The sequence below is a fragment of the Alosa sapidissima genome, chromosome 8 (genome assembly GCF_018492685.1).
Source record: "Alosa sapidissima isolate fAloSap1 chromosome 8, fAloSap1.pri, whole genome shotgun sequence".
Lineage (NCBI taxonomy): Eukaryota > Metazoa > Chordata > Actinopteri > Clupeiformes > Clupeidae > Alosa > Alosa sapidissima.
Window position 1 is genome coordinate 4,030,343 of NC_055964.1, and position 24,658 is coordinate 4,055,000.

The 24,658-nt window shown below is 44.2% G+C and overlaps 1 protein-coding gene across 2 annotated transcripts in view; it reads left to right on the forward strand.

The window, feature by feature from the left end:
- Nucleotides 1-9,034: 9,034 nt before the first annotated feature.
- Nucleotides 9,035-24,658, forward strand: part of kremen1 (kringle containing transmembrane protein 1) — a 62,759-nt gene continuing 47,135 nt past the window's right edge. For both annotated transcript variants that reach the window (XM_042100933.1, XM_042100934.1), the window contains exon 1: nucleotides 9,035-9,298. In XM_042100933.1, the coding sequence (XP_041956867.1) occupies nucleotides 9,223-9,298 (76 nt within the window). In that variant the 5' untranslated portion in view covers nucleotides 9,035-9,222. The remainder of the gene's footprint in view (nucleotides 9,299-24,658) is intronic.

The window sequence follows — 24,658 nt, forward strand, 5'->3', positions numbered from 1 at the left end:
GCAACAGTCCTTAAAGGTGCTACTTGTAAAATGACACATAAATCCATTCAGTGGGAACATGACACATGACTGAGCTTTCATTGTGCAGTCATGTTCTTAAGGCAAGGTGCTTTGAAGAACCCAAGGCCTGAATCCCCCCAAAGCAAGCATGTAGAAGGAAAGTGATCTGCCTCAGAAAAGGCCAGAGTGAAAAAGTGAACTGAAGAATATTTCTGTAATTAGAAGCAGTAATAACAACTGACTTCATATCTGATCTGGTTTTAAGGAATTATTATCTGATATTATGGTACCAGACAAATCAATTTTGTTTGATGTTGTAAATACTACTCTGGTCTCATTAAAATACATCCCTTTGGAAGCCTTCCTGGGGATATTATGTTCTGGCATGTGCTTATGGGGGAAATAATGCATAAATACGGTTAATCAGAAAGCACTCATACTTTCTTTAGTCATAAATATCAATGGTGATATTGTCATTGATAACAAGAGTGATTTAGTTCCAGCAGGACTGCATTGTGGCTCATTATAGTTTGGGCTTTGTTTAGGCGGAGAAGTAATCCCAGGAATCAGTCATAAAACAGCAACAACTGAGGGAGGGAGAGAGAGAGAGAGAGAGAGAGAGAGAGAGAGAGAGAGAGAGAAACGATCACGTACTGAGGCGAAGAATGGGAGGAATGCCTGCACGCTAGATTTTCAGTTGCCTCAATGAGCTTCAAAGGGGAAATGTGTTTGAGGAGTTAGTTGCCTTTGGCAGCCCTGTCTATCATTACCAAAACCAGTTCCTCTGAACGTATTAGTGCTGCCAGGGCCACTACTGTATGTCCTGTCTTGCTACTGCGGTTTAATACAAAATAATATTAGCAGCAGATAATACTTCAGCACTGCAACAGCAGGCAGTCAGGCTGGCCATCTAACCAGGTTATAGCATCTCTCTCTCTCTCTTCGACAGGTTGACTGTTTCCCCCCTTCCCCTTCTTGCTTCCTCCCTCTTCTCTCCTAGCACTGGAGACGACGCTCCAGCACTCCCTGTGGCAGGTGTGAATGTGGGTTGAGTTGTGCTGTGCTGGGTTGAGCTGTGCTGTGCTGGGTTGAGCTGTGCTGAGCTGGGTTGAGTTGTGCTGTTCTGGGTTGAGCTGTGCTGAGCTGGGTTGAGTTGTGCTGGGTTGAGCTGTACTGAGCTGGGTTAAGTTGTGCTGTGCTGGGTTGAGTTGTGCTGTGCTGGGTTGAGCTGGGCTATGCTGGGTTGAGCTGTGCTGTGCTGGGTTGAGCTGTGCTGTGGCTTGTAGAGATGAAAAGAGAAGGTGGGGAGTCACTTGATTACACCGCAGCATTCCTCCTGTGACCACACTGGGCTGTAATTACAGGGCCCTCTCCAACTAGGGGAGGGGGGGGGGGGGGTCTGAGTCAGGGTGGGTGGGTGAGTGGAATGGGGGTGGTGGTGGTGGGGGGGGGGGGTAGATGTTGAATCAGTACAGGTGGGGTATGTGAAGTGGTTGACTTTAATCTTTCAGGTTTTGAATGAGTATAATGCTTAAGGGCTGTGTGTGTATGTGTGCATGCTTGTGTGTGTGCGTGTGTGTTTGTCAGTGTGTGAGAAACTGTGTGTCAGAGTGAGATGGTATGTGTATATGAATGTGTGTGTGTGTGTGTGTGTGTGTGGGGGGGGGGGGTGAATCAGTACAGGTGGGATATGTGAAGTGGCTCACTTTAATCTTTAATCTTTTGAATGAATATGATGCTTAAGGGCTGTGTGTGTATCTGTGTGTGTGTGTGTGTGTGTGTGTGTGTGTGTGTGTGTGTGTGTATGTGTGTGTCAGGGTGTGGGATAGTATGTGTGTATGTTTATGTGTGTGTGTGTGTGTTTGTGAGTGCACGTGCATTTCTGCAGATCTCCTAGTGCTTGAGGGAGAATCCACCAGGCTCCTCTCAAAATTAATTCTCCCAGAGATAGATCAGCAAGATGAGATCTTCCTCCTGTTTGTAAGGGAATGCAGGCAAGGCAGACTAAGAGATGCCTGTTGACAACAAGACCAGCCACTGCTCGACACAAATCAGTGTCGATTCACGGAATCTCCCAACTCTGCAAGCGCAGACAAGGCAGTGCCTGTGTTGTGGCTGCTGAAATGCTCCTTTCAACTGATGTGTAACTGCTGTGAATCATCTAGTCGCAGAAGACATTATGGCTGTAACTACAGTGATTAAGAGATTAGGGGTCGGACCTTAGAAGAGACATGCTCAAGGTAGCATTCGGATCATTTTGGGTTCATCTGTCTGGGGGGGCATAACAAAAGTGACAAAGATATATGCCTGAATTAGTGGGTCTATGTGATGTGTGTGTTGGGTTGGGTACTTTATTTGGATCACTGGATAGGTGGAATCTCATTAGCATCTATAGGCAACCACAACACCGTTGCCTTACTAACAGGCCATTGAGTGATCTGTCAACATCAGCATCAGTGATGTTTTCCCCTTATTTACAGTAAAAGACATGAGTTTCTATTTGTCTTTAACTGCGTTTGTTACACACCTTTTTAAATGCTTTGCCAATATGAATAATGACATTTATCATGCCAATACGGTTTATGAAATTGAAATTGTATACATACTGTGTATACAATTCTTACTCTGTATTTATGCGCAGTACTGAGACATATAGAAAGAATTAAACTAGGTTAGCTGGTATACAGTTCAGGATTTTCGTCATTTACAAGACACTCATACAGAGACACCAGGGGACCGATGAAACAGGTAAGGTACCTACTGTATGCACACTCACTGGTGATTGAATCTGTGAACTTACCGTTATCAGCTAAGTGTTTTCCATCGCTTGGTGTAGCTCATATCTGTGACATTGAACAGGGATAGTGTCACTTCAGAACATCACAGATGAAGGCATGTAACAGGTTCAGACACGGTATGCCTTTGGGCTGTGGTTTCATGCCATTTCTAACACATTCTCACCAAATGAATACATTTTTTTCACACATTTTAATTCATCAATCTCTGCTTGACAAACAGCTTGACAATATGTTTTGTTTTCAAATAGAAAATACTGAGGATGGCCTAAGCCTGAAATGTTTGAAAAAGTTTGTTTTTGGAAATGTACGTAAGGTCCTTATATCTTTTTTGTCTTTTGTTGTTCAGTCAGTGCAATACATCATCTTCTAAACATCAGCCTCTCTGTGCCGAGTGCTTTTCCATCAGTATACACTTGATCTATTGCTTTGGATTTCACACGGAAGGAGAATAATCTGTACCAGAGTTTCTGCAGGTTTCAACTAGTTACATTTATGCTTTTTTAAGACCTCTTCAAGGCAATTATGAGTTCACACCCATACTGGCAACAAATACAAAGAAGTCCAATAATTACAAACAAAATAAATAATGTACTGCGATAAATTCAATATGATCTGGGTCAGTTCAGTTCCATGTTGATTTTATTTGTTGTTTTATTACATCATGATAAGTATATACTGTTGAGTCAATAAACCACAATATCTAACAACTAAAATGTATGCAGAACAAAAATGTTCTGTAGAAGTGGCTATAAATGACTAGTAACAAATTAAGACGTAAAGGTATTTAAAACCTATACATGTATTTAAGACCTGTACGTAAATGTAAAACACTTAGTGTGCAATATTTTAATGTATTTAAGAATATTAATGTATTTTAATGATTTTAATGTATTTAAGAATTAAGGCCTAAAATTCATAGTATTAAATTCAGTGTTGTGTGTAACGCGTTACAAAGTAACGAGTTACAGTAACGTAACTACTTTTTCAAGTAAAAAGTAGTGTAACGCGTTACTACTAAAAATGTGGTAACGTAACTTAGTTCCTTTTTCATATCTACGCAACGTTACTTTTCCCAGGGACAGATTTGACAGTGACGCTGCTTTCTCAGCTGCGCGCTTGCGCAATAGGCACGAGCTCCACACGGCAGCCTACGTGACAGAGGCTGGTAGCATGAAGTGCAATTATAGCTCCACACGGTAAGTGACAGAGGCTGGTGGCAATGAAGAGCAATCATAGCAAGCGAGACGCAGCCAGCGCCAACTTCTGAGGGATGGAGGTAGCCTATTCACATTACTTCGAACTCGTTGAAACTAAGGGGAGGAATGTGAGTGTTAGTTGTAGCCTAGCCTACACTGTCCCCTGATTTTGTCTACTGCCGTTAACTCAACTGCCAGCCTATTGATACGATTTGCACTAGCTTTGCACCAAATTTCGGAGGAGCGCCTGTTTAATGAAAGAGTATAAGGCTATAAAATAAGCCCTCATATATTTTGCGTTCACCTATATGCCCAAGATGTATCGAGACTATGTTATTTGATATTGTTTCATAGGGCTTTAGTGGTGGTGTTGAAGCCTATAAGCCCAATGTTTTCTTGTCAAGTGCTCTGTTTGTGGCATTTTTTATAATAAAGAGCACAAAAGAAATACCTGTTATGTCCTCCATAGTAGAACTTTATGTAGGCCTACACATTTAGGAACAGATATTGGGTTCTGCCCAAAGTCGAGCAACATAAAAGTAATGTATAAGTAACGAATAACGTAAAAAGTTACTTTCCATAGAGGGTAACTAAGTAAAGTAACTGGTTACTTTTTTGAGAAGTAATGAGTAACGAGCAAACACTACTTTTTAAAAGTAACTTCCCCAACACTGATTAAATTTGAGACTTTTTAGGACCCCACATCTATCTTGAAAACATACTTAAGATTAAAGGATCGGTTTGTAGGATTGTTACCGAACGTTCTATACAAAACACTGCATGGTGAACGTTCTCAAGACTACCTAGACGTGAGCCTTGCCAGATGTAATGAAGAATTAGCTGACGTTTTTCTGCAGCTGCTTTAACGTTCCTCCAACCATGACCCAGCTACACATTTCGGAAACAAAAAATACCTCTGTAACCAATGTAACATATTTAGCTGAAGTTAGCGATGCAGATATAGTTTAGCCTAGGCTACCTGTTGTGAAGAAATATGGCCAGCTCTGCGTCAGATTTGATATTCTTCGTTTGACGAAGACGTCGCTATCTCAGGAAGGCTCCTCTGATGTCCACTTAATTGGTTTCTGGTTTTAATTTTGAAAATGTGCCTGCCTCTCATAGGCTACTCGTTTATGACAACACAGGTGTTGACAGTTGGTCTTTGCTAATCTGGCAACACAAATAGGAGGACGCGCCAGCCCATTATTAATACGCTAATCTAGAATTAATCGTTTATACAGGTTTTACGGGGTTTTACGGGTTATAGTAATGTTGTCAAGTAAGCCATTACTTCAATTCATTGTGTTTCCTTACTCTCTGACGCAGGGCCGTTTCAAGGAATTTGGGGGCCCCAAGCAAAATGGACATGGAGGCCCCCCCCACCGCACGCAAAGCGTACAGGAACCACCGCATAGCCATACAGTTTAAGTTACAATACAAAATTTTGACAGTGCAATACTGCAGTTGCATATATATATACTGTGTATTAGTTTGGAACATTTGCAAAAACACCACCGTACCATAAAATCCAATATAAATGAAAAAAGTGCACAATAACTAAATCCAACATACTTAAACACACACACACACACTCACATTAACATTTTTCAGTTCTCACAAAGTGAGAAAATAAAACACTGCCATCTTATGCAGGATGCATTGTTCAAACTATAAAGAGTGCAGGTTGTATAGCAATTTAAAAATCCAACATGAATACAAGTACACACACACACACACACACACACACACACACACACATAAGATTAACCTTTCAGGCCATCTTCATCAGTGGAGGTATCCTTAGGAAGAGCCTGAGGCCTGAGAAATTTAAGCAAAGCACCTTGAGGGAGAAAGAAAAGATATGTTAGCATTTCCATATTTTGATATTTAGAAGGGATGCAGCTGCTTTCACAACTACCAATGCTTACTGTAAAAACATCCCAAGCTAATGTTATACATTGACCTAGGCCTACTTGTAGCTTAACATAGCATTTAAGCATTCTGCTGTTTAAGAATTAGACAGGCGCACCTGATGCTTTAAAGACAGTAAACAGCTGGCGTGCATGAATACTAGGCTACTAGACATGAATGTTCCAGTCTGCTTTGATGCACAAAATTTATTGTGTGGTTTTCCTAACCCCCATTTGGTAAATAGATTATCACGGTCGAATAGTTAGTATAGCAGAGAAGCTATGCCACTTTCATCAAAACCTATTACAAAGCTATAGCAATGTTATGTCATTAAATACAATAAACAGTGATTCTGGAACAGATCTGCGTCTTCCTTATCCCGTATGTAACCATATTCCATCCGTTCGAAAAAAAAGTTGCGCTAACTGTTCTAGTTTGTTACAAGCAGCATGGGCCGTCAGGCACGTAGTTAACATAAACATTTTTTGCTTCCTGCTGCGACATTACACCATTTGTACAAGACAAGTAGAGCTATTTTATCCAGTGTAATTTAGCACTTACCACTATCTTGTTTTTTCTTGTCATCCTCTTCCTTTCTCTTCTGGCTTCCGGACGCATAACTCCGCTTCATTATGACTGCTGAGGTTTTATATTTTCGCGGCAGCAGCAGAGACCACAAACCTGGCTGGCTGGCTGCTGTCAGCGACTACTGAGAGGGCCCCCCTTGAGGGGGATCCCGGTATTGCCGGTAACAGTGTCGTTGCACTTTACTGCATTGACTATCAAAGGGGTGCTCACAGTTTGTCGTTGCATTTTATTTTTAACCAGTCGTTGTCTTGGGGCCCCTGGCCAGCTCGGGGCCCCAAGCAATTGCTTGGTTTGCTTGCCTTCTAGCGACGGGCCTGCTCTGACGACATAATGGTGATAATTTTTGGAATGGTTACAATTTATTTTCCATTATTTCCTACATACTGGTCCTTTAAGGTGACTTCCTCAATCTTGAAATGTTCTTCACTGCTATGTAGTATAGCACTTATCGTAGTGATTAATTGTCATCTGATGTTGCCTTAGATTACCAGCAGTTCTTTGTGACCCATTAGTTTATGTACAGTAGGACAAGAAGTGAATGCACTTCATGTTTTAACATTTGCTTACCTCATCCTTGGTCTCTCTTGACCATCCTTAAAGGAGTAATTGATTCTGCTGAAAACAATCTGGCATTTGTACAAAGCCCTGGTTCTGAAAATGGGAAACAAACACAGGGGTGTACCCATACCCACAACAAAGCCAAACAAACACAAGGGCTGTTAATGCTGGTGCTCTGGACGGTAGGATGGGGTGGGGTGGGGTGGGCGGGGGGGAGGCAATCACATTATCAAGACCACTGAAGAAAGAGGTGTATTTTTTTGGCTGTTGAGTTCAAATATCAATTATCTTTCTTCAGTATCGCTAACTGCCCCTGCCATATGTGGGCACAGCAAGGGGTTCTTCGTAAGGGTATTGTTACCCTGGTGGAAGTAGATGGCTTCTTCCCTGATACAGAAATGTCACTCAGCTCATGTACCTCTTTCAATACATTATCTACCTCTTATGTAGCCTATCTACTTATAATAATATATATAACATAGTATAGCATATATATAGTATTTTATTTATTTGCATATTTGTTCATTGTGAAACTGTGCCATTATTATCCTCCTAAAGTATTCTCCGGGGATGAAGGTTGCCCTGAACTCTACCTACCTCCACCACAGCCTATATTTTGAGATATGACCCAGGCCTACATCATCTCTGGTTAAAGCCTGTGGTTCAGCTCTGGTGTGGTTTTTAGGTTTTGATGCCTTGATGCAGTTACTTTTTAGAGAGCATTACCTCAAGGCCAAATTGATGACCCATCAAGAAGGATTAAGGTGTTTGGTTGTTTTTGCCATTTCTGGTGTTATATTTTCCAGAGGAGATGTTTTGAGGGAAGATAATATGTCTGTGTTTTATTTTGTATGGTTGACTAGATCACACCATAAGGATTTTCTATTCAATCCTATAAATGATAGACGAGTTTCTTAGTTTAACTGCTCTGTCTGAGGTGCGTCCTTTGTGTCTAAATTATTTAGAATAAATAAGTCAACTTCCTTTTTAAAGATCTAATCGCTCTAAACGTGTGCATGTGCCCATTCAAACATGCGCCACTTCAGACTGAACAACAATCAGTCTGGAACCAAGTTATAAATTAACTGCATTGTGTGCATTGAAATACACTGAAGCAGTAATACGCTATCATCTAACTCTTTTTTGGCTAGAAAAGTTTCACCATACCATACAGTATGTCATTTACTCTACACGATGACCGACAAAGGGCTATCGGTCCCCTGATGATTTAACGCTAATTATGATTTTGGTGGGTAGTGACATCATGTGGTGGCCTGTGCTATTTTAACTAGGTGTCCCTGGGTCTCTTCTTGCCCGTGTTGATAATGGGTTCTCCATCATAACGACGCTTTTCCGGGAGGGGGAGCTCATTTAGTGCGCCTGCTTGGACCATTTCTATTCAAGCGCGAAACCGCGAGGTGTCCAGTTAACAAATTACCCCCGAGTAAAATGATGGGTGAATCTTCTGTTTCTCTGAGATTTGCAATTCTCTTCTATTTGATGACAAACACATCGAAGAGAAACCACATTTCATACAGCCTATTTTTTAGCATACTTACAGCAGGTTATTTTAGTGGGTAAGTTTAGACACAGAAAAATTATGTTGTGCAAAAATATTTAAATAGCCTATAGAATAGCCTAATTATAAACATAACTTAGTGAAGCTGATATACTCAGTCGACTGCAATGTGGAAGCAATGTTATATAGCCTTTCATAACGTAAAGACTCATACTTAGCATACACTTGGGAACATTAGTCTGAGACATCTTTCAACAAGTCTGAATATACATTGCACATCGTGCACATTGCAAGCTGTCAGGGCAAAAAAAACAAACAAACATGATAACTACTTGCAAGTTGCTCCAACTCCACACTAGGCGTGTCCTTTGCCCGATGCTGCAGGTTGAATCTCTTACCCCGATTTCCTGTCACATGATTGGAAATAGGATCCCTACTTCATACTATCTCTTGAGTCGGGAGAACACACATTTGCCTTGAAGTTCAGGCGCTCTTAACGGAAGCCTGTTCAGAGACTTCATTAGAGCAAGCCGCACCAGCTCCGGTGGCTGTATCCAAACTGACTCACCTGCGATCGCTCTTGCCCAGTTGTAAAGGGGAACGCAACACGCAACACCATTCCGCGGACAGTCGTAGTAGGCAAAGGAGAGCTATGGATTCTTTGACAGTCGCAGCGCTACTTCTCGGTGGGCTCCTGTCCTCCACAACTTCGGTCCAGTTCGAAACGGGTAAGTTTTGTCAGTAACTTTGCGCCTATGTTTGTGTTTACAGTTAGTGAGTTTTGGATAGGGATGCATGTGAACGATTGTGCGTCCAAGATGTACCAAAAGCGCCACGGAACGTGGTCCTGACCGTAATGATAGACTAATGCGCTACGTTAGATAGAAATACAAGTCAAAACCCAAATTATTTTATTTTCAGAAGACGCATGAAGTACCAAGTCGAGCTGAAACGAAGTCCTTACATTATAGTTAGCTCGTTGACTACATCAGAAAAATGTACGTGTAGACATACAAAAATACACTGTAATCACGTCAGTTGCTTATTACATCGTTGTTAACGTGTGTAAGTCCACTTAATGCATGTATCCATGCATTAGTAGATGGTATCTTACATGCATTTTTGGCCATTGGACAGGGCACACTTAATATTGTAGACATTTTGAAGGAATAGGTTATGGTGTGGTGGCAATCAGCATAAAGCATCGGATGTTTTATGTTCTGAGAGTCATCTTTATCCTACTGTAGGCATTGTGAAATGCATAATACTTTAACGATTTCATCATTACTCTACTGGAAGAGAGAGTATCAAACGTTTCCTGTAACTCAGTCTCAGAGATCCAGTCATGCTGTCATCTTTTTTTTGTTTTTTTCATCCCAGGGAAAAAGAGATGGCTCTGCGGGAAGCTGTGTTTCCAAATTACACATATGGAATCGGATTTCGTTTAAAAACGAAACCCATTCAGAGAAGAAAGAAATTGTTCGTTTAATAACGACCACACAAACCAAACTTTTCATGCTGTAATTTGTGTTGTGTTTCAAGTTTTAAAAGCACATCCTCGTTCTTTCCTTTTTAATTTTTTGTTTCTTAATTATAAGGTCTGAATCAAATTAGAGGTTTTGCCATCTGGGCACTGCGTAAGCATTGCCGTCTGTACCTATGTATTAACAGCGTATTTAAAGCTCTCAGGCACCAGAGACCAAGTGTTGAATATTTATAATAAATCTCGACAGAATTATTTTTTTACACCAGACTGGTAAAATATTGTAGGGTGCACATGCCAAGAATAAATAGGCTCAGCTGTTTTTAAAAAAAATATATATATATTTTTTATTGCACCTCTAATTTATGATTCCTTCAGGTGATTCTATTTGCGGATAGGTGGTGTTAAAATCTGAGCCAGGTACGACATTGCTGTTCTGCCTCGTCATGAGTTCTGTGTGTCTAGCCATTGCAGAGTAATCATGTCTTTTCTACCTGATCAGTGGCCTGGGCTATTGGGAATGATCAGAGAGCCTGTTGTATACTGGATAAGCTTGAGTGGTTGGGTCTTTTAACTGCAGGTTTGTACTGTAGCTATGTCTGCAGTTCATTTCAGTGTAAGAATAATCTCTCCTCATCAGAATCGCCACACAGCTAATTCGCCCTAGCTCTGTAGAGGCAGCTCAGATGAAATCTACACTGGCCTTTATCTCTTTTCTAAACAGCATGGCAGAATTTTACAGCCCTCTCTGGGCTATTGTCCTCAAGAAATCTGAGACCTCAACTGGACTGTTTAGTTTCTGGGTCTGTTGAGTCCATGCTGTTCTGAATACCTGGTTAGAGTGGCGTGAGTAGATATGTGTGTGTGTGTGTGTGTGTGTGAGTGTGAGTGTGTGTGTGTGTGTGTGTGTGTGTGTGTGTGTGTGTGTGTGTGTGTGTGTGTGCGCGTGTGTGAGCAAAGGGACAGAGCACCAATGATTTCATGCACCTGCCATGCACTATGGTGATTGTGGTTTTGGAGCGTGTCATCGAAACCGACGGCAGGTCTCCTGTGCTGTCCTCATACGTCAGCTCTTGTGGTTGTCACTGCTGTTTTTGGCATTCAGTGGCTCAGCGTCAATGACTCGGCATCATGCTCACACTGAAAGTGAATGGAAATCACTCTTGGGAGAATGTGGCTGTTTTCCAATCTTGCAGTGACTGTGTGATATGGAATGCACCCGGGCAATCTGCAGTCATTTTGGTTCTTATTGTCCCTACTCAGTTGCAGTGACATTCAGAGCAGTCCCGTGGTTGCAGTGACATTCAGGAGAGAGGCTTTTGTGTGAGGTGAACTGAAATGTAATTTTATAGCAAACTGCATCTGGTTAAATTTCTTCATGCTTTTTTGTTTTCATGTGAACCTGCGCTTGGAAAACACCACCACATATAAGTGCCTCTACACAATGTCCCAAGCACACAACTCTCTTAACAGCATCCCATAGATAGATAGATAGATAGATAGATAGATACTTTATTGATCCCTAGGGGAAATTCACACAGCTACCTCAGGAATACCTCCAATTCAGATCTGGCGTAGATCCGTATTTGTTGATGCCCGATTAGCCGACCTCAGTCATCCGCTGTCAGGACTGGCCTGTAATTGTGCCCAGCCTGGCTGCTGGAGGAATCCGGCCTGTGTGAGTGAGCTACCTAGGGAAAGAGCAGAAGTGGTAATGATGGCTTTCGGGGCTTGTCATTACGCTGCAGCCTGGTCTGATCTGGCCCTAACACAGGGGCCAGCTGAGTGGTGCCACCTGCCCCCTCGGTACCAGTTTTCCCCTCCACTTGTTTTGTTTTGCTTTGACTCTGTAAAGCGACATTGAGTTTGAGAAAGGCACTATATAAATAAAACATATTATTATTATTATTATTATTATTACCATGACTCTCCACCGACGGAGATGTTTGCTCAGGGATTCAGATGACATGGCAGCACAATGGCCAATTACATAGCCGGATATATAATGGGATTTTTTTTATCATTTGCTTCTTTCTAAATGGGAAGACTGTTTGAACCAGCTGTCACCATATGCCAAACTTGTGTTCCTCCGGTACGGTATGTTCTCATATTGAAATAGGATGTTTCCATTGTCGGCCTCTTGTGGTTCTGACTGTTAAACGAGTTGACAATTCATTCACTGCTTGTAAAAGGTTATAAAAGGTCGTCTCTATTTGTCTAAATTTTTATGAACACCTCGAAACAAGTGCCTGAAATTGTTTGAGGACTACTCTACTGTATTAACCTGGGCCATGACTTCAGGGGGAGAGGAAAGTGTTTCCTGTGACCCAGGAGTTGACTGTATTCTAAGAAGAGTTCAGCAATACGTTGGGGGGAAAACACTGTTTGATTGATGCTCTGCTCTTCCCTCCTTCCCTCTGAGGCTCTCCGCCATTAAACACACACGCAGCCTGGACTCCGTCTGTCAAGTGCATCTCCCCTCACCTCCGCTCCTCACCCTACACACCACACAACACACACCACACAACACACACCACACAACACACACCACACAACACACAACACACACTACACAACACACATCACACACCACACAACACACAACACACAACACACATCACACAACACACACCACACATCACACACCACACAACACACATCACATAACACACATCACACAACACACACCACACACCACACAACACACAACACACATCACACATCACACACCACACAACACACATCACATAACACACATCACACAACACACAACACACATCACACAACACACAACACACATCACACAACACACAACACACATCACACAACACACAACACACATCACACATCACACACCACACAACACACAACACACAACACACATCACACACCACACAACACACATCACACATCACACACCACACAACACACATCACATAACACACAACACACATCACACATCACACAACACACAACACACATCACACAACACACATCACACAACACACAACACACACCACACACCACACAACACACAGAAGACCAGACCAGGGCCTGCAGCTGACTGTGAAATATGGGAGGTGTGTAACAGGATTAGAGACACCTCCTCCTTTGGGCTGTTTGATGTGCTGTCTCATGCCCCCCCCCCCCCCCCCCCCCCCCCCCTACACACACACACACACACACACACACACATACATACAGTACACACACACATACATACACACACAGACCCTCTCGCTTGCCCTGGAGCAACAGAGGTATTTAACCTGTTGAGGAGTGAATTCTTTAAGACAATGCCATTCCCCAGATAGTGAATTATTTTCCTGGTACCTTCTAGAATTCTACGCGAACGTTCTAGTTTCAGTGTTCTTGGCAGAAAAGTCCCTGAAGGTAATTGTTGCGTCATGGTATACAGTAGAACCTTTTTCGAAAACGTTCTAATCACATATTTGGGATCGTACTCCCAGGGGCCCACCTGCATCTGATCACATATTTGTGACCGTACTCCTCAACAGGTTAATGGATTCTTATTTGCTGGGTGTGTGTGTGCTCTGTGTGTCTGTCTGCACATGTGCTCTCTGATCAGTATGATCAGATGAATAGACATGGCTGTGTCTTTGTTAAGGTTTGTGTGTGTGTGTGTGGTGGTGGTGGTAGCTGGGATCCGTAACACGATTGTAAATGTTTCCGATTTTCTGGCCCCTGAGGTTTGAGAGGGCCTCTTTGCCCTGAACCATTCAGAATGAGTGAGAAAGATAGGGGAACAGTGTGCGTCTGTGTTTGTGTATGTGTGTGTGCTCGAATGCCTACACGTGAGTGTGTGTGTGTTTGTTTGTGTGTGTGTGTGTGTGTGTGTGTGTGTGTGTGTGTGTGTTTGCATTCTGCAGCAAGCCATCTGGAGACTTTATAAACCTCCCATGTTCCTTCTGGAGTTTAAAGGGGTCAGAACACAGAACACAGGACTCAAGCCCTGGGGCCTGTTCTCCTCTTGTCTAACCCCTCGCCCAGGTGTCAAGCCTGTGTCTTTATCATCTCTCTCTCTCTCTTTATCTCTCTTTCTCTTTCTCTCATGTGCTTCTCTCTCTCTCTCTCTCTGTATCTCTCTCCCTCTATCATCGTATATCTTGCTCTTTGTCTAAGTCCTTTTTGAGTCTTTATGTGACTCTTTGGGTCTCTGCATTGCTCTCCGCCCTCTCATTTTTAACATGGACACTTACATTGATTCATTTAGCTGACACTTTTGCACCTGTGCATAAAACTGATCAGCCACTTACAGCATGAGAGAAGGAAGGGAGAGAGAGAGAGAGGGGAGAAGAGAGTTAGAGAGAGGGAGAGGGGGAAAGAGAGTTAAGAGAGAGAGAGAGAGAGAGAGAGAGAGAGAGAGAGAGAGAGAGAGAGAGAGAGAGAGAAGGAGAAGAAGAGAGAAAAGCTGTGGCATTCGAGAAAACATTTAAGACTTTTAAGGAATGCATGTGGATCCTACAAAAAGTTACTGCTGCTGAGTGTGTGTGTGTGTATATATATATCTGTGTGTGTGTGTGTGTGTGTGTGTGTGTGTGTGTGTGTGTGTGTGTGTGTGTGTGTGTGTGTGTGTGTGTGTGTGTTGGGGGATGTAAGATGAAGGAGGGGACACACTCAGCTCCAATGTGGCCCTGTCTTTGTGCCAAAGCAGACCATGGCTTCTTTGTAGCAGACAATCTCTCTCTCTCTCTCTCTCTCACACACACACACACACACACACACACACACACACACACACACACACACACACACACACACACACACACACTGCCTGCACTGTCCCCTACTGTAATGCACAGGCCAAACCATATCTGCATCCATTCATACTGTCTGCAAGACTCTGCAAGGACCCTAGATAAGTCTGTCTCCTCAGCAGTAGAATAGAATAGTCTTAAAGGGAGCATTAATCCAGCATATTGTTTGGCTAAATTTGTCCTGACATTTCTCTAGTTATCTATTCTGCGTGCGCACTCAAAAATCTTTGTCTGACAGTTTGTTCTCCCCATGCCCCAGGTTCACTCTCTACGGTGGCACCTATTGCCTGTGGTGGATAAGACACATCTGTGATATATGCTGTATGTGTGTGTGTGTGTGTGTGTGTGTGTGTGTGTGTGTGTGTGTGTGTGTGCCCGATGTCCGTGTAGAAGACTGGACATGGTTGGGCACAGCCATCTGGGCACGGGAGCCAACTGAACTGTTGGAACGTGGTCCCTCTGTAAGACCCACACTCTCTGTCATCTCGCTGCCCACATGCAGCCCTTATACATCCCTCCCCTGTGCAATGCCAGAGGATGGAGGATGGACATATAGAACATAAAACACCCAGAACCTGAACTTGGGCACACAGATGAATGTGCAAAAGCCAACTGCACAGAACCGACTGAACGGTCTGCTGGCCTGGTGCTGGTTTCAGTGACTTGTCTACAGAGCTGCGTCTGGCTTTAATGACAACCTGCATAGCTGCTCCTGGTCTTAGTGGCATGGTGCTGGTTTTTAGTGATGGTCTCCATAGCTGCTCCTGGTCTTAGTGGCATGGTGCTGGTTTTTAGTGATGGTCTAGCTGCTGCTGGTCTTAGTGGCATGGTGCTGGTTTTTAGTGATGGTCTAGCTGCTGCTGGATTTACAACATTGTGAGGTGGGGCTGGTTTGTGCGTTTTTCCTGCATTATCAGTGCTGGTTTGAGTGACACCCTGCATAGTTGTTTTTGGTTTGAGTGACGCCTTGCATGGCTGGTGCGGAGGTGGCGCTGGTTGGTATGAATGATGTGGTGCCGGTTGTAGTGACAGCCTGCATAGCTGGTACTGGGGGTTTGTTGTGGTGCCAGTGCGGTTCCTTCTGACCCAGAGGACGAGGCCGAGACGGCCATCTGTGCTCCTCTGAAGCTGACTATATTTACACTACACATACATTTGATTGTGAAGCCCGTGGAGGAGGACAAGGGGGATGGTGCTGATGGCAGGTCTGCTGGTGGTGGTGGTGCTGCTGCTGGTGGTGGTGGTGGTGTTGCTGCTGGTGGTGGTGGGGAAGTTCAGGAAGTTTACCCGGGAGAACAAAGGGAGTGTGAGAGTGTCTGTTGTTTTAAAACTGTTCTTCAAAAAGAAAAAAAAAACATCCCCAGCGTGTCTCGACTCGAAAGCCCCCAGCGCGCATCAGGTCCTGAAACACAAACACGCGTCGCTATGTGAGGGAGGGGGGCGTCATTCAGCCTTTTTATTTTATTATGTGAACGGAAGAATGGGGGAATGAGAGATAGAGGGAAGTAGGGAGAGTGAGAGAGATGGATGGAGAGTAGGGAAGAGGTAGCTAGAGAGTGGAAGAAGAGAGGAGAGAGAAAAAGAGAGAAAAAAGGGGAGTGAAGGAGTGCATGATTGATAGAGGAGGAAAGAAAAGAAGAACAGAAAGAGGAAGAAGAGAAGGAGGTACAGATCAAAATGGGGACGAGAGAGACATATAGGCCAGACAGATAGTGAGAGAGCAGTATACTGTAGAGGGAGAGGGGGAGATAGAGACAGAGAGAAAGAATAAAACACAGATAAAGAGAGGGAGCTGGAGCACACTGATCGCTTGCACTCTTTTATTTCAGTGCAAACACTTGCCTAATGTTTCGACACTACTGTGTCGACACTATGTGTACTGTGTGATGGTTGCACCAAATAAAAAGCAGACATCAAAAAGTGAACTACAGACGCTGTCTCTCACGGGGCAGTCTGTTGGGGCAGTAGCCAGTACTGTGCTGGCTGTGGCTATAAAGGCTGCATAGTGGGCATGGGGCCAGTGGCTCTGTGTTGACCTCGGTGTGTGGCTTCCTGCTGGGCCAGTGGAGGAGAGGAGGGGAGGGCCAGAGGGGGCAGCACCCTGCCAGCCAGCAGCAGCCCTTCCGCCAGACAAACTTCCACAGGCTCCCTAGCCTTCACTGACTACAGCCTCCCCAGCAACCTCCCCAGCTTCCCCAGGCCTAGCGGCCCCAGCCTCCCCTTCTCTGGCCATAAGCCTTCACAGCCTCCACAGGCTTCCTAGCCTCCACAGGCTACAGCCTACCCAGCCCCATGGGCCAACTAGCCTCCAAAGGCCATTAGACTCCCCTGCCTGCACAGGTCTTCACAGCCTCGTCAGGATCTGCAGTCTTCCCAGGGCCACAATCCTCTGGGTTGGCCATTCCAAGGAGGCTTTCTGCCAGACCTCCACTGCCCCCACAGCATCTCAGCATCTAAAGGTTCCCTCGGCCACAAGTCTGTGGTGGCCGTTACTGTGGGGGCACTTGATTGTTTCCGCGATGCGCTTGGCATGCTTGTTTGGGGGTTTCCACGAACCCTGTGTGTCTGGTGTGTTCTACTCCCTGGTTTTAGTGGATTGGGAGTGGAGATCTGAGGCACATTCAAATTTGGAAAACAGAAATTACTGTTCAAGGCAATCAGGTTTTCTTTGAACTTTTAAATCTCAATGTTTTTGTGTAAACATTCTGAATTCAATACAAATGGAACCCTTAATTCGTATGTCCATATGTTTAAGCCCATTGAGAACTATCTCCTCAGTCTCTGCATCTATCTTCAAATGTTTGTGGAGAACTCAAGGCAAGTGAAAAAACACTCATTTGAACGCACCTCTGATTTCGAGCGGATTGTGGGCAGATCCGGGATCACCTGCCGAGTCAGTCGTGACCCCACCTCACCGACTCCCCCAGCCACCTGACTCCTCCATCCTGGCAGCCTGACGTGACATTGCCTGTCGGCCGGCTTTAGGGGTCGTATGGAATGAAATGAGCAGTAGCCTGTGTGTGTGTGTGTGTGTGTGTGTGTGTGTGTGTGTGTGTGTGTGTGTGTGTGTGTGTGTGTTGGTGTGTGTCTCAGGGGTGATGTGAGTGGATCTGACGTGACAGATGTTACAGTTATGTAAAAGGTTTCAGCTGGGAGAAGGAGAGATCTTGGGGGAACTCAGTCAGTGTCAGGTTTGCTCCTTCAGTCCATTTTGATCTGAAATGGGGGGTGTGCGGGGGGTGGGGGGTGGGGGGGCACGTTTGAACAATGTCAAATTAAACTGTCAAGCAGCTGTGCGGTGCAGTGCTTATCAAACAGTGCTGTGTGTGTGTGACAGAGATAGTTTGTGTGTGTGTGTGTGTGTGTGTGTGTGTATGGGTATGGATGTATGTGAAGGAACATAGGTAGTATGTGGATGTGTGTGACAGAGATAGTTTGTGTGTGTGTGTGTGTGTGTGTGTGTGTGTGTGTGTGTGTGTGTGTGTGTGCATGTGTGTGTGTATGTTTGAGTGAGAGAGAGAGAGAGCTAGACTTAGAAGAAAGCTCCCAACTGCCACGTTCCCAGCTGCCAAAAGTTAAAATGCTAAACAGTCTTCAAAGGAGTCATTCCCATTTTGCCTCAGATGAAAAGGTCATGGTAAACCAAGACAAATATCAAGTTAAATCTCATCAGTGTGTGTGTGTGTGTGTGTGTGTGTGTGTGTGTGTGTGTGTGTGTGTGTGTGTGTGTGCGTGTTTTCTTCCATAAAACATTGTCCCTTTAGAGCCTAAATGAAGCTTAGTTTTTATCCCTGTTCATGTCAGACACACACACACACACACACACACACACACTCACACACACACACACTATTTTGTCACTCGTTATTTCAGACCTTTTGTTTCTCATCCATATTTCTCATTCTTTCTCTGCAACCCACACTCTCATTGCAGTGCTATTGTGCTTGGGCAGAGCTCACAAGTCGTCCTATTTACTTTGACATTTTCTATTTGAATGTCATTTATGACATTTGTGCGGGCACGTTCCCTGCGCCGATTGCTTGATTCATCCCCTGGGCTCAAACATTTCTTCCGGCTGGAGGCATTTGCTCAGATATGCAACAAACTTAATGAAAAATCCTCCCTCTTCACATTTGATGATGCTTATCAGGTGCAGCGCAAACAGTTGTTTCCATTATCAGAATGCAATTTCACTTGTTTGCTAGAAATGCACATCAACTCTGAAGCCCTGAAGGGTTATTCAAACTGCATATGAAATGGAATGAAATAATAGTTCTGGGATTTTTTGCATATTAGCATTAGCGTACTGACTTGCTTCAGAACATGTGCTTGCTTTGACTTGTTGATGAATGAAAATTGCTCCCGAAAAAATTTCGGCGCTATTGCAGATTTATAATTCCGCCGCTATTGCCATTTTTAATTTTCACATAAAAAGTATATTTTCTTCTGTCGGTCTGTTTTCTTTTTTCGGTCGAACAGGGGTTGTATTTAGTTTCAGGTTGTCAGCTGTCATCACCATTAACTCTGTCTCTGTGTGACGTGGAGCTCAACCGAGAACATTTTGAGGGATCGCGTTTTGCTCCTGACCCCAATCATCCCCTTGTAATCCAAGCTAAAGGCCTCAGAGAATATTATCATTGGCAGACCTTCTGTAGGAGTAGGGAAATTGTAAGGATACTGTAAAAGTGAACACTTATCTATTAGGTGGTGTCTGTCTGACATGAAACAGCAAATAGAGACCACGAACGACACGACATCTGGAGTGAGTGTTTCAACATTCCGGATTTGACCAGAGCAAATTTGTGCATTTTCGAGGCCAACATGTATTTATGTGGTAATTTCACTGAGTTGCTCTTTTGGGAGCCATATAACCAATATCATAATTGCAATATTGAATTGCTACTGTGTGGGACATGACCTGCCCTGTGAACTTTGTACAGCAGTGTTTTGTGACAGTTGTCTTTGGTCCCAATCCACTTGGTCCCCGTCTTCCAAACAGAGAGGAATGGGGGGAGAGGTGGGGAGAGAGGGAGAGAGAGAAAAAGTGGGAGAACTAAAAAAAAGAAGAAAAGAAAAACACACTCTCAAAATAAAAGGCTGTGTTCCGCCCTACTTCCTCTGTCTTAAGTTCAAAACCGCTCTGTGGCTGAGGGAGCAAATTGTTGCCTTCCCTCGTTCTCCCTCTCTCTTTCTCTACCTCTCTCTCTCTCTCTCTCTCTCTCTCTCTCTCGTTAAAGAAGTTGAGTCGAGACGCGCGTGACCGCCCAGTGAGATCGGAGGCGAGCCGGGGGGTAGCACGTCGGCCACCAAGGTGCTTCTTAGGACGTGGCACAGGAATCAAGGCTCATAGAAGCTTACGGCAGTTACATTGGCAGTTGGTGTGGAATTCAAATCTCTGTAAACACCTCTCAGAACCATTGCAGTTTCTCTCTCTCCTCTAGATTTGTCTGCATCTTTCTTGGTGTCTCTCTTCTACTGTCTTTTGGATAATCTCCCACAGCACTTTGCATACTCTTGTTTTCACGGATCCTCGTACTCATCTCTTGTGAGATGATGGAGAGTTTTAAATCCTTTCAGCCTGTCAGTTTATATCTAGACAGAAAGACCAGAATGTTGTATTATTCAGCAACAGAACAGAGTGTCGACTTCTCTTTTGCACGTCCTTTGTGGTTCTCTTGAGGTTTTGTTCTCTAGGTTGTATCACAAGTTTTTTTCTTTTTTCTTTTCTAGTCATTCATTGTCCTTTTTTTCCAAGCGGTGTGATGGATATTTAATATTCACTGGGCTGTAATCGAAGCACTGAGTGGACACTAACTGACCTCCCTTATCCCCTGTGTGAATAACAGCAGGCTCTTAGATGTTTGGTGACTGTAAAAGAGAGGCTGGTCACAGGCGGCTGGGGCCATGTAACTAAAGCCACAAGACCCTCAGTATATCTTTGTAATTGAGCCAGGTTCCCAAGAACCCAAGGACCCCCCCAACACCACCACCACCACCACCACCTGTTCCTTTACCACATCTACCCTCCTCATCTCCCCGTCTGCTCACCACTGACCGGAACCTGCTGGGTTCTTCCCTGCAGCATCCCCCAGCAGGTCGCAGGATCCTCATTGGTTCTATTTCTTCCCCATGCCAAACAGGAGCAGGTTTGCAGAGCTAGGTTCCTGTTCCCCGCTTGGTATCAGCACTAACTTATGCTTTCAGTCATCTAGAACCTGTGTGGGTTGTGTGCGTGTATATGTGTGTGTGTGTGTGTGTGTGTGTGTGTGTGTGTGTGTGTGTGTGTGTGTGTGTGTGCATTGTAGTGTTTTGCAACACAGACACATGCACACACACATTGCTCTTACTCTGTGGTCACAAACGGGGGCAGCCTTTAATGCTATGGATAAATTGAAAAGAAGTTTACTTTTGATGAACATTTTGAAAATGTGGAAAAGGCACCTGTTTCATAGAATGACCCAAAAGGGGGTTAGCTAGGGGCAGCCGTGGCCTACTGGTTAGCGCTTCGGACTTGTAACCGGAGGGTTGCCGGTTCGAACCCCCGACCAGTAGGCACGGCTGCAGTGCCCTTGAGCAAGGCACCTCACTGCTCCCCGAGCGCCGCTGTTGTTGCAGACAGCTCACTGCGCCGGGATTAGTGTGTGCTTCACCTCACTGTGTGTTCACTGTGTGCTGTTTGTGTTTCACTAATTCACAGATTGGGATAAATGCAGAGACCAAATTTCCCTCATGGGATCAAAAGAGTAGATATACTATACTATACTAATACTAAAAAGCCATGTTAGCAGTCGGAGCAACCAAGAGACGATAAGCCTATCAGTGAAACTAATGTCACAAAAAAAGAATGTCAAAAGTGCAGAAAGGTGCCTGTGGTCACATGGCTTTTTCAAAAATGTTTGCTAGGTGATGTCAGATAAACCAAAGATAACATCAAGTGCATTAACCGGGCATGGCACAAAAAGTCAACAAAATAAAGAAACTTTCCAAAGGCAGAGTGAGATCAAAGGAGGAATTGCAATGGCCGTGGCAGAAGAATGCAGATTGCATGAACTTTGCCAATAGTTGTATTCATCGTTTATGGAGATAGCTAGACAAAACAAAACACCCTCACTCCCTCTGTGATGTGTGAAGACATGCATGCCACTCTTACAAGCCTGCTGTTAGGTCATTGAACCCAGATGGTGGTTGTTTGTGTACCCAGGCCTCTTTTTTTCTCTCTCTCTCTCTCTCTCTCTCTCTCTGTCTCTCTCTCAATTTCTATCTTTTGCTTTCTCTCTCTCTTATCTCTGTTCTCTGGATGCCTGTCAGTTGTATTCAGGCAAGGCCCATGGATCTCTGGTAGGGCTGGGCACCGAAACACAGTTCTAATATGGCACCGGTGCCGACGCAAACGGAAGTAACTGCATCGAATAATAACATGGATTTCGGTGCCTCATTTCAGTGCTTAAATCGCGTTTAAATATATATATATATATGAGGCATCACTGCATGTCATGCGCCATCTCTAACGTCTTGCTCTGATAGCCGCACATCCAGATACAGTTAGCTAACATAAACACTGGAACCAGAGGGGTGCACCACATAGGCGAGTGGACAGTGTTTGACAGCTTGCGTGAGCCCAAGTAGCTTACTTTAAAGCGATATCACGAGCTCCTGTCAAAATCTAGCAGTGGGCCTAACTACACACAAGCAAAAGTATACAACAGTGTACGTTACACAATATCCATTCTAATGCGCTAACTGGCAATTATTTGAAATGTTATCAGCAAAGTTGTAAGGTGAAAACTGTATTTCACGGTGTGTTCTAAACAACATAATGGCATGATATTAATCTTTCATGTGCATGAGGCCCATATAGCATCACAATGAATATGAAGATCATGTTAAAAGTTAGCTGGCAAAAACATAAATATGTAGGTTACATACCTGATGTCACTGAGCTGTCAAAGAGGCTACGGAACCATCTCTGTACGTTATCGCTAATTAAACTCAGCTGACTGGTGTTAGCGCATAGCCATAGTTGCTGTTAAAATGCCTACTAGCACTGGGAATCTAAACACTTCAACACCGACATGTAACCTAAAATGTTCAAAACTATTGCGTGTTATGGGTTAAGACATGAAATTTCTTGAAGCATTTGGGAAGTATATAGGTATATATACTCTTTTGATCCCGTGAGGGAAATTTGGTCTCTGCACCGTTTCGGCCCCGGCACCGTTTTAAAAGTATCGATTTAGCACCGGTATCGGATAAAACCCAAACGATACCCAATCCTAATCTCTGGCTAGCTGCCGGATCGCAAAGACAACCGCCAGAATCCGATGGCACATCTTCTGTAACCATTTTTAATCAAAACTAATTGACCTGGAGCTGTTTTTGGTTCTTAAAAAAACTGCCATTTTTTAAATGTCATCTGAGGAACAGTCACACATCAAGGGGGGGCTAGCGTTCTTCCCCCAAGTGCACGCCTCATCCAGTACGACTCAGCGCTGTCACTCGTCAGGGGAAGTGCGAGTGTGTGTGTGTGTGTGTGAGAGAGAGAGAGAGTGTGTGAGAGAGAGATCCAGAGAGAGAGAGAAAGAGACAAGTGTGTGTGGGACATTCCAAAGCGCAGACCTCTGAAATTGAGCAAGAGCATTTGAGGGAGGTCTTCTGTCCTCTCTTTCTCTGCTTTCAAAGTCACGGAACAACACAACACACACACACACACACACACACACACACACACACACACACACACACACACACACACCAGGAGTCATCGTCATCATCGGCCGGGAAGCCTCTCTCTGTTGTCATCTGTTACTAACACCTTTATCCTCGTGATTGTTGCCTTGGGTGGCAGCCGTACTTACCAGAAGTCATTCATCATAGAATGCTGAAAGCAGAAAAACAACCAGGAGCCATCAGGCACAGCCTGTCCTGGCCTCAGAAATCAGAAGAAAGATTTTTCTCTCCACCTGTTTTTTCCCCTTTGCATGCCATCTCCATCTCCATCTCCATCTCCATCTCTGTCTGTCTGTCTCCAGAAATGTTTTCTTTCTATCACATTTCCCTGTTTTTCTTTCTGTCAGCCTCTGTCTGTCTGTCTGTCTGTCTGTCTCTCTCTGTCTCTCTCTCTTTCTCTTTCTCTTTGTCAATTGATCTTTTTCTCTCTTTCTATGTCTGTCTTTCGCTCTATTTCTCACTTTCTCTCCCTTATTCAGATGTCCCATTCTCCTGTCCTCATTTTCCTTCTGCCTCTCTCTGTGTCTCACTCTATCCCTCACTCTCTTTCTGGTTATGTATCAATTTATCTCTTTCCCTGTCTGTCTGTCTTTCTGTCTCCCCCCTTTCTTTCTCTTCACCCCCCTCTTTTCTACCTTCTTTCTGTCTTGCTATCTCTCTTCTTTTGGCTTCTTGTTTATTTACTTGTCCTATTCTCTTTTGTCTTTCTTTACCTTCTACAGTATCTGTCTATTTCCTCTCTCTCTCTCTTTCTCCTACTGTCTCTGTCTCCTCTCTCTCTCTTTGCCTGCCTGTCTCTCTCTCTCTATATATATATGTGTCTCTTCTCTTTATTTCTCCCGTCTCTCTCTCTCTCTTTCTCTCTCTCTCCCTACTGCCCCCCCCCCTCCAGGCCCCCCATTCTCCCCTCTGCTGTAATGGCTCCAGGGTGAGTAGCGCAGTGTGGCGCGTTTTCCTCTGCAGACACACGCCCTGAGCAGCGCCGTGTGCGCCTGCCTGCCTGCTGCCTAAAACCACATGTAATTAACATTCCTGACATGCCAATAAACCTGAGTGAAAAACAGAGGGGGATCTAAAACAGGTGTGTGGATGTCTGCATT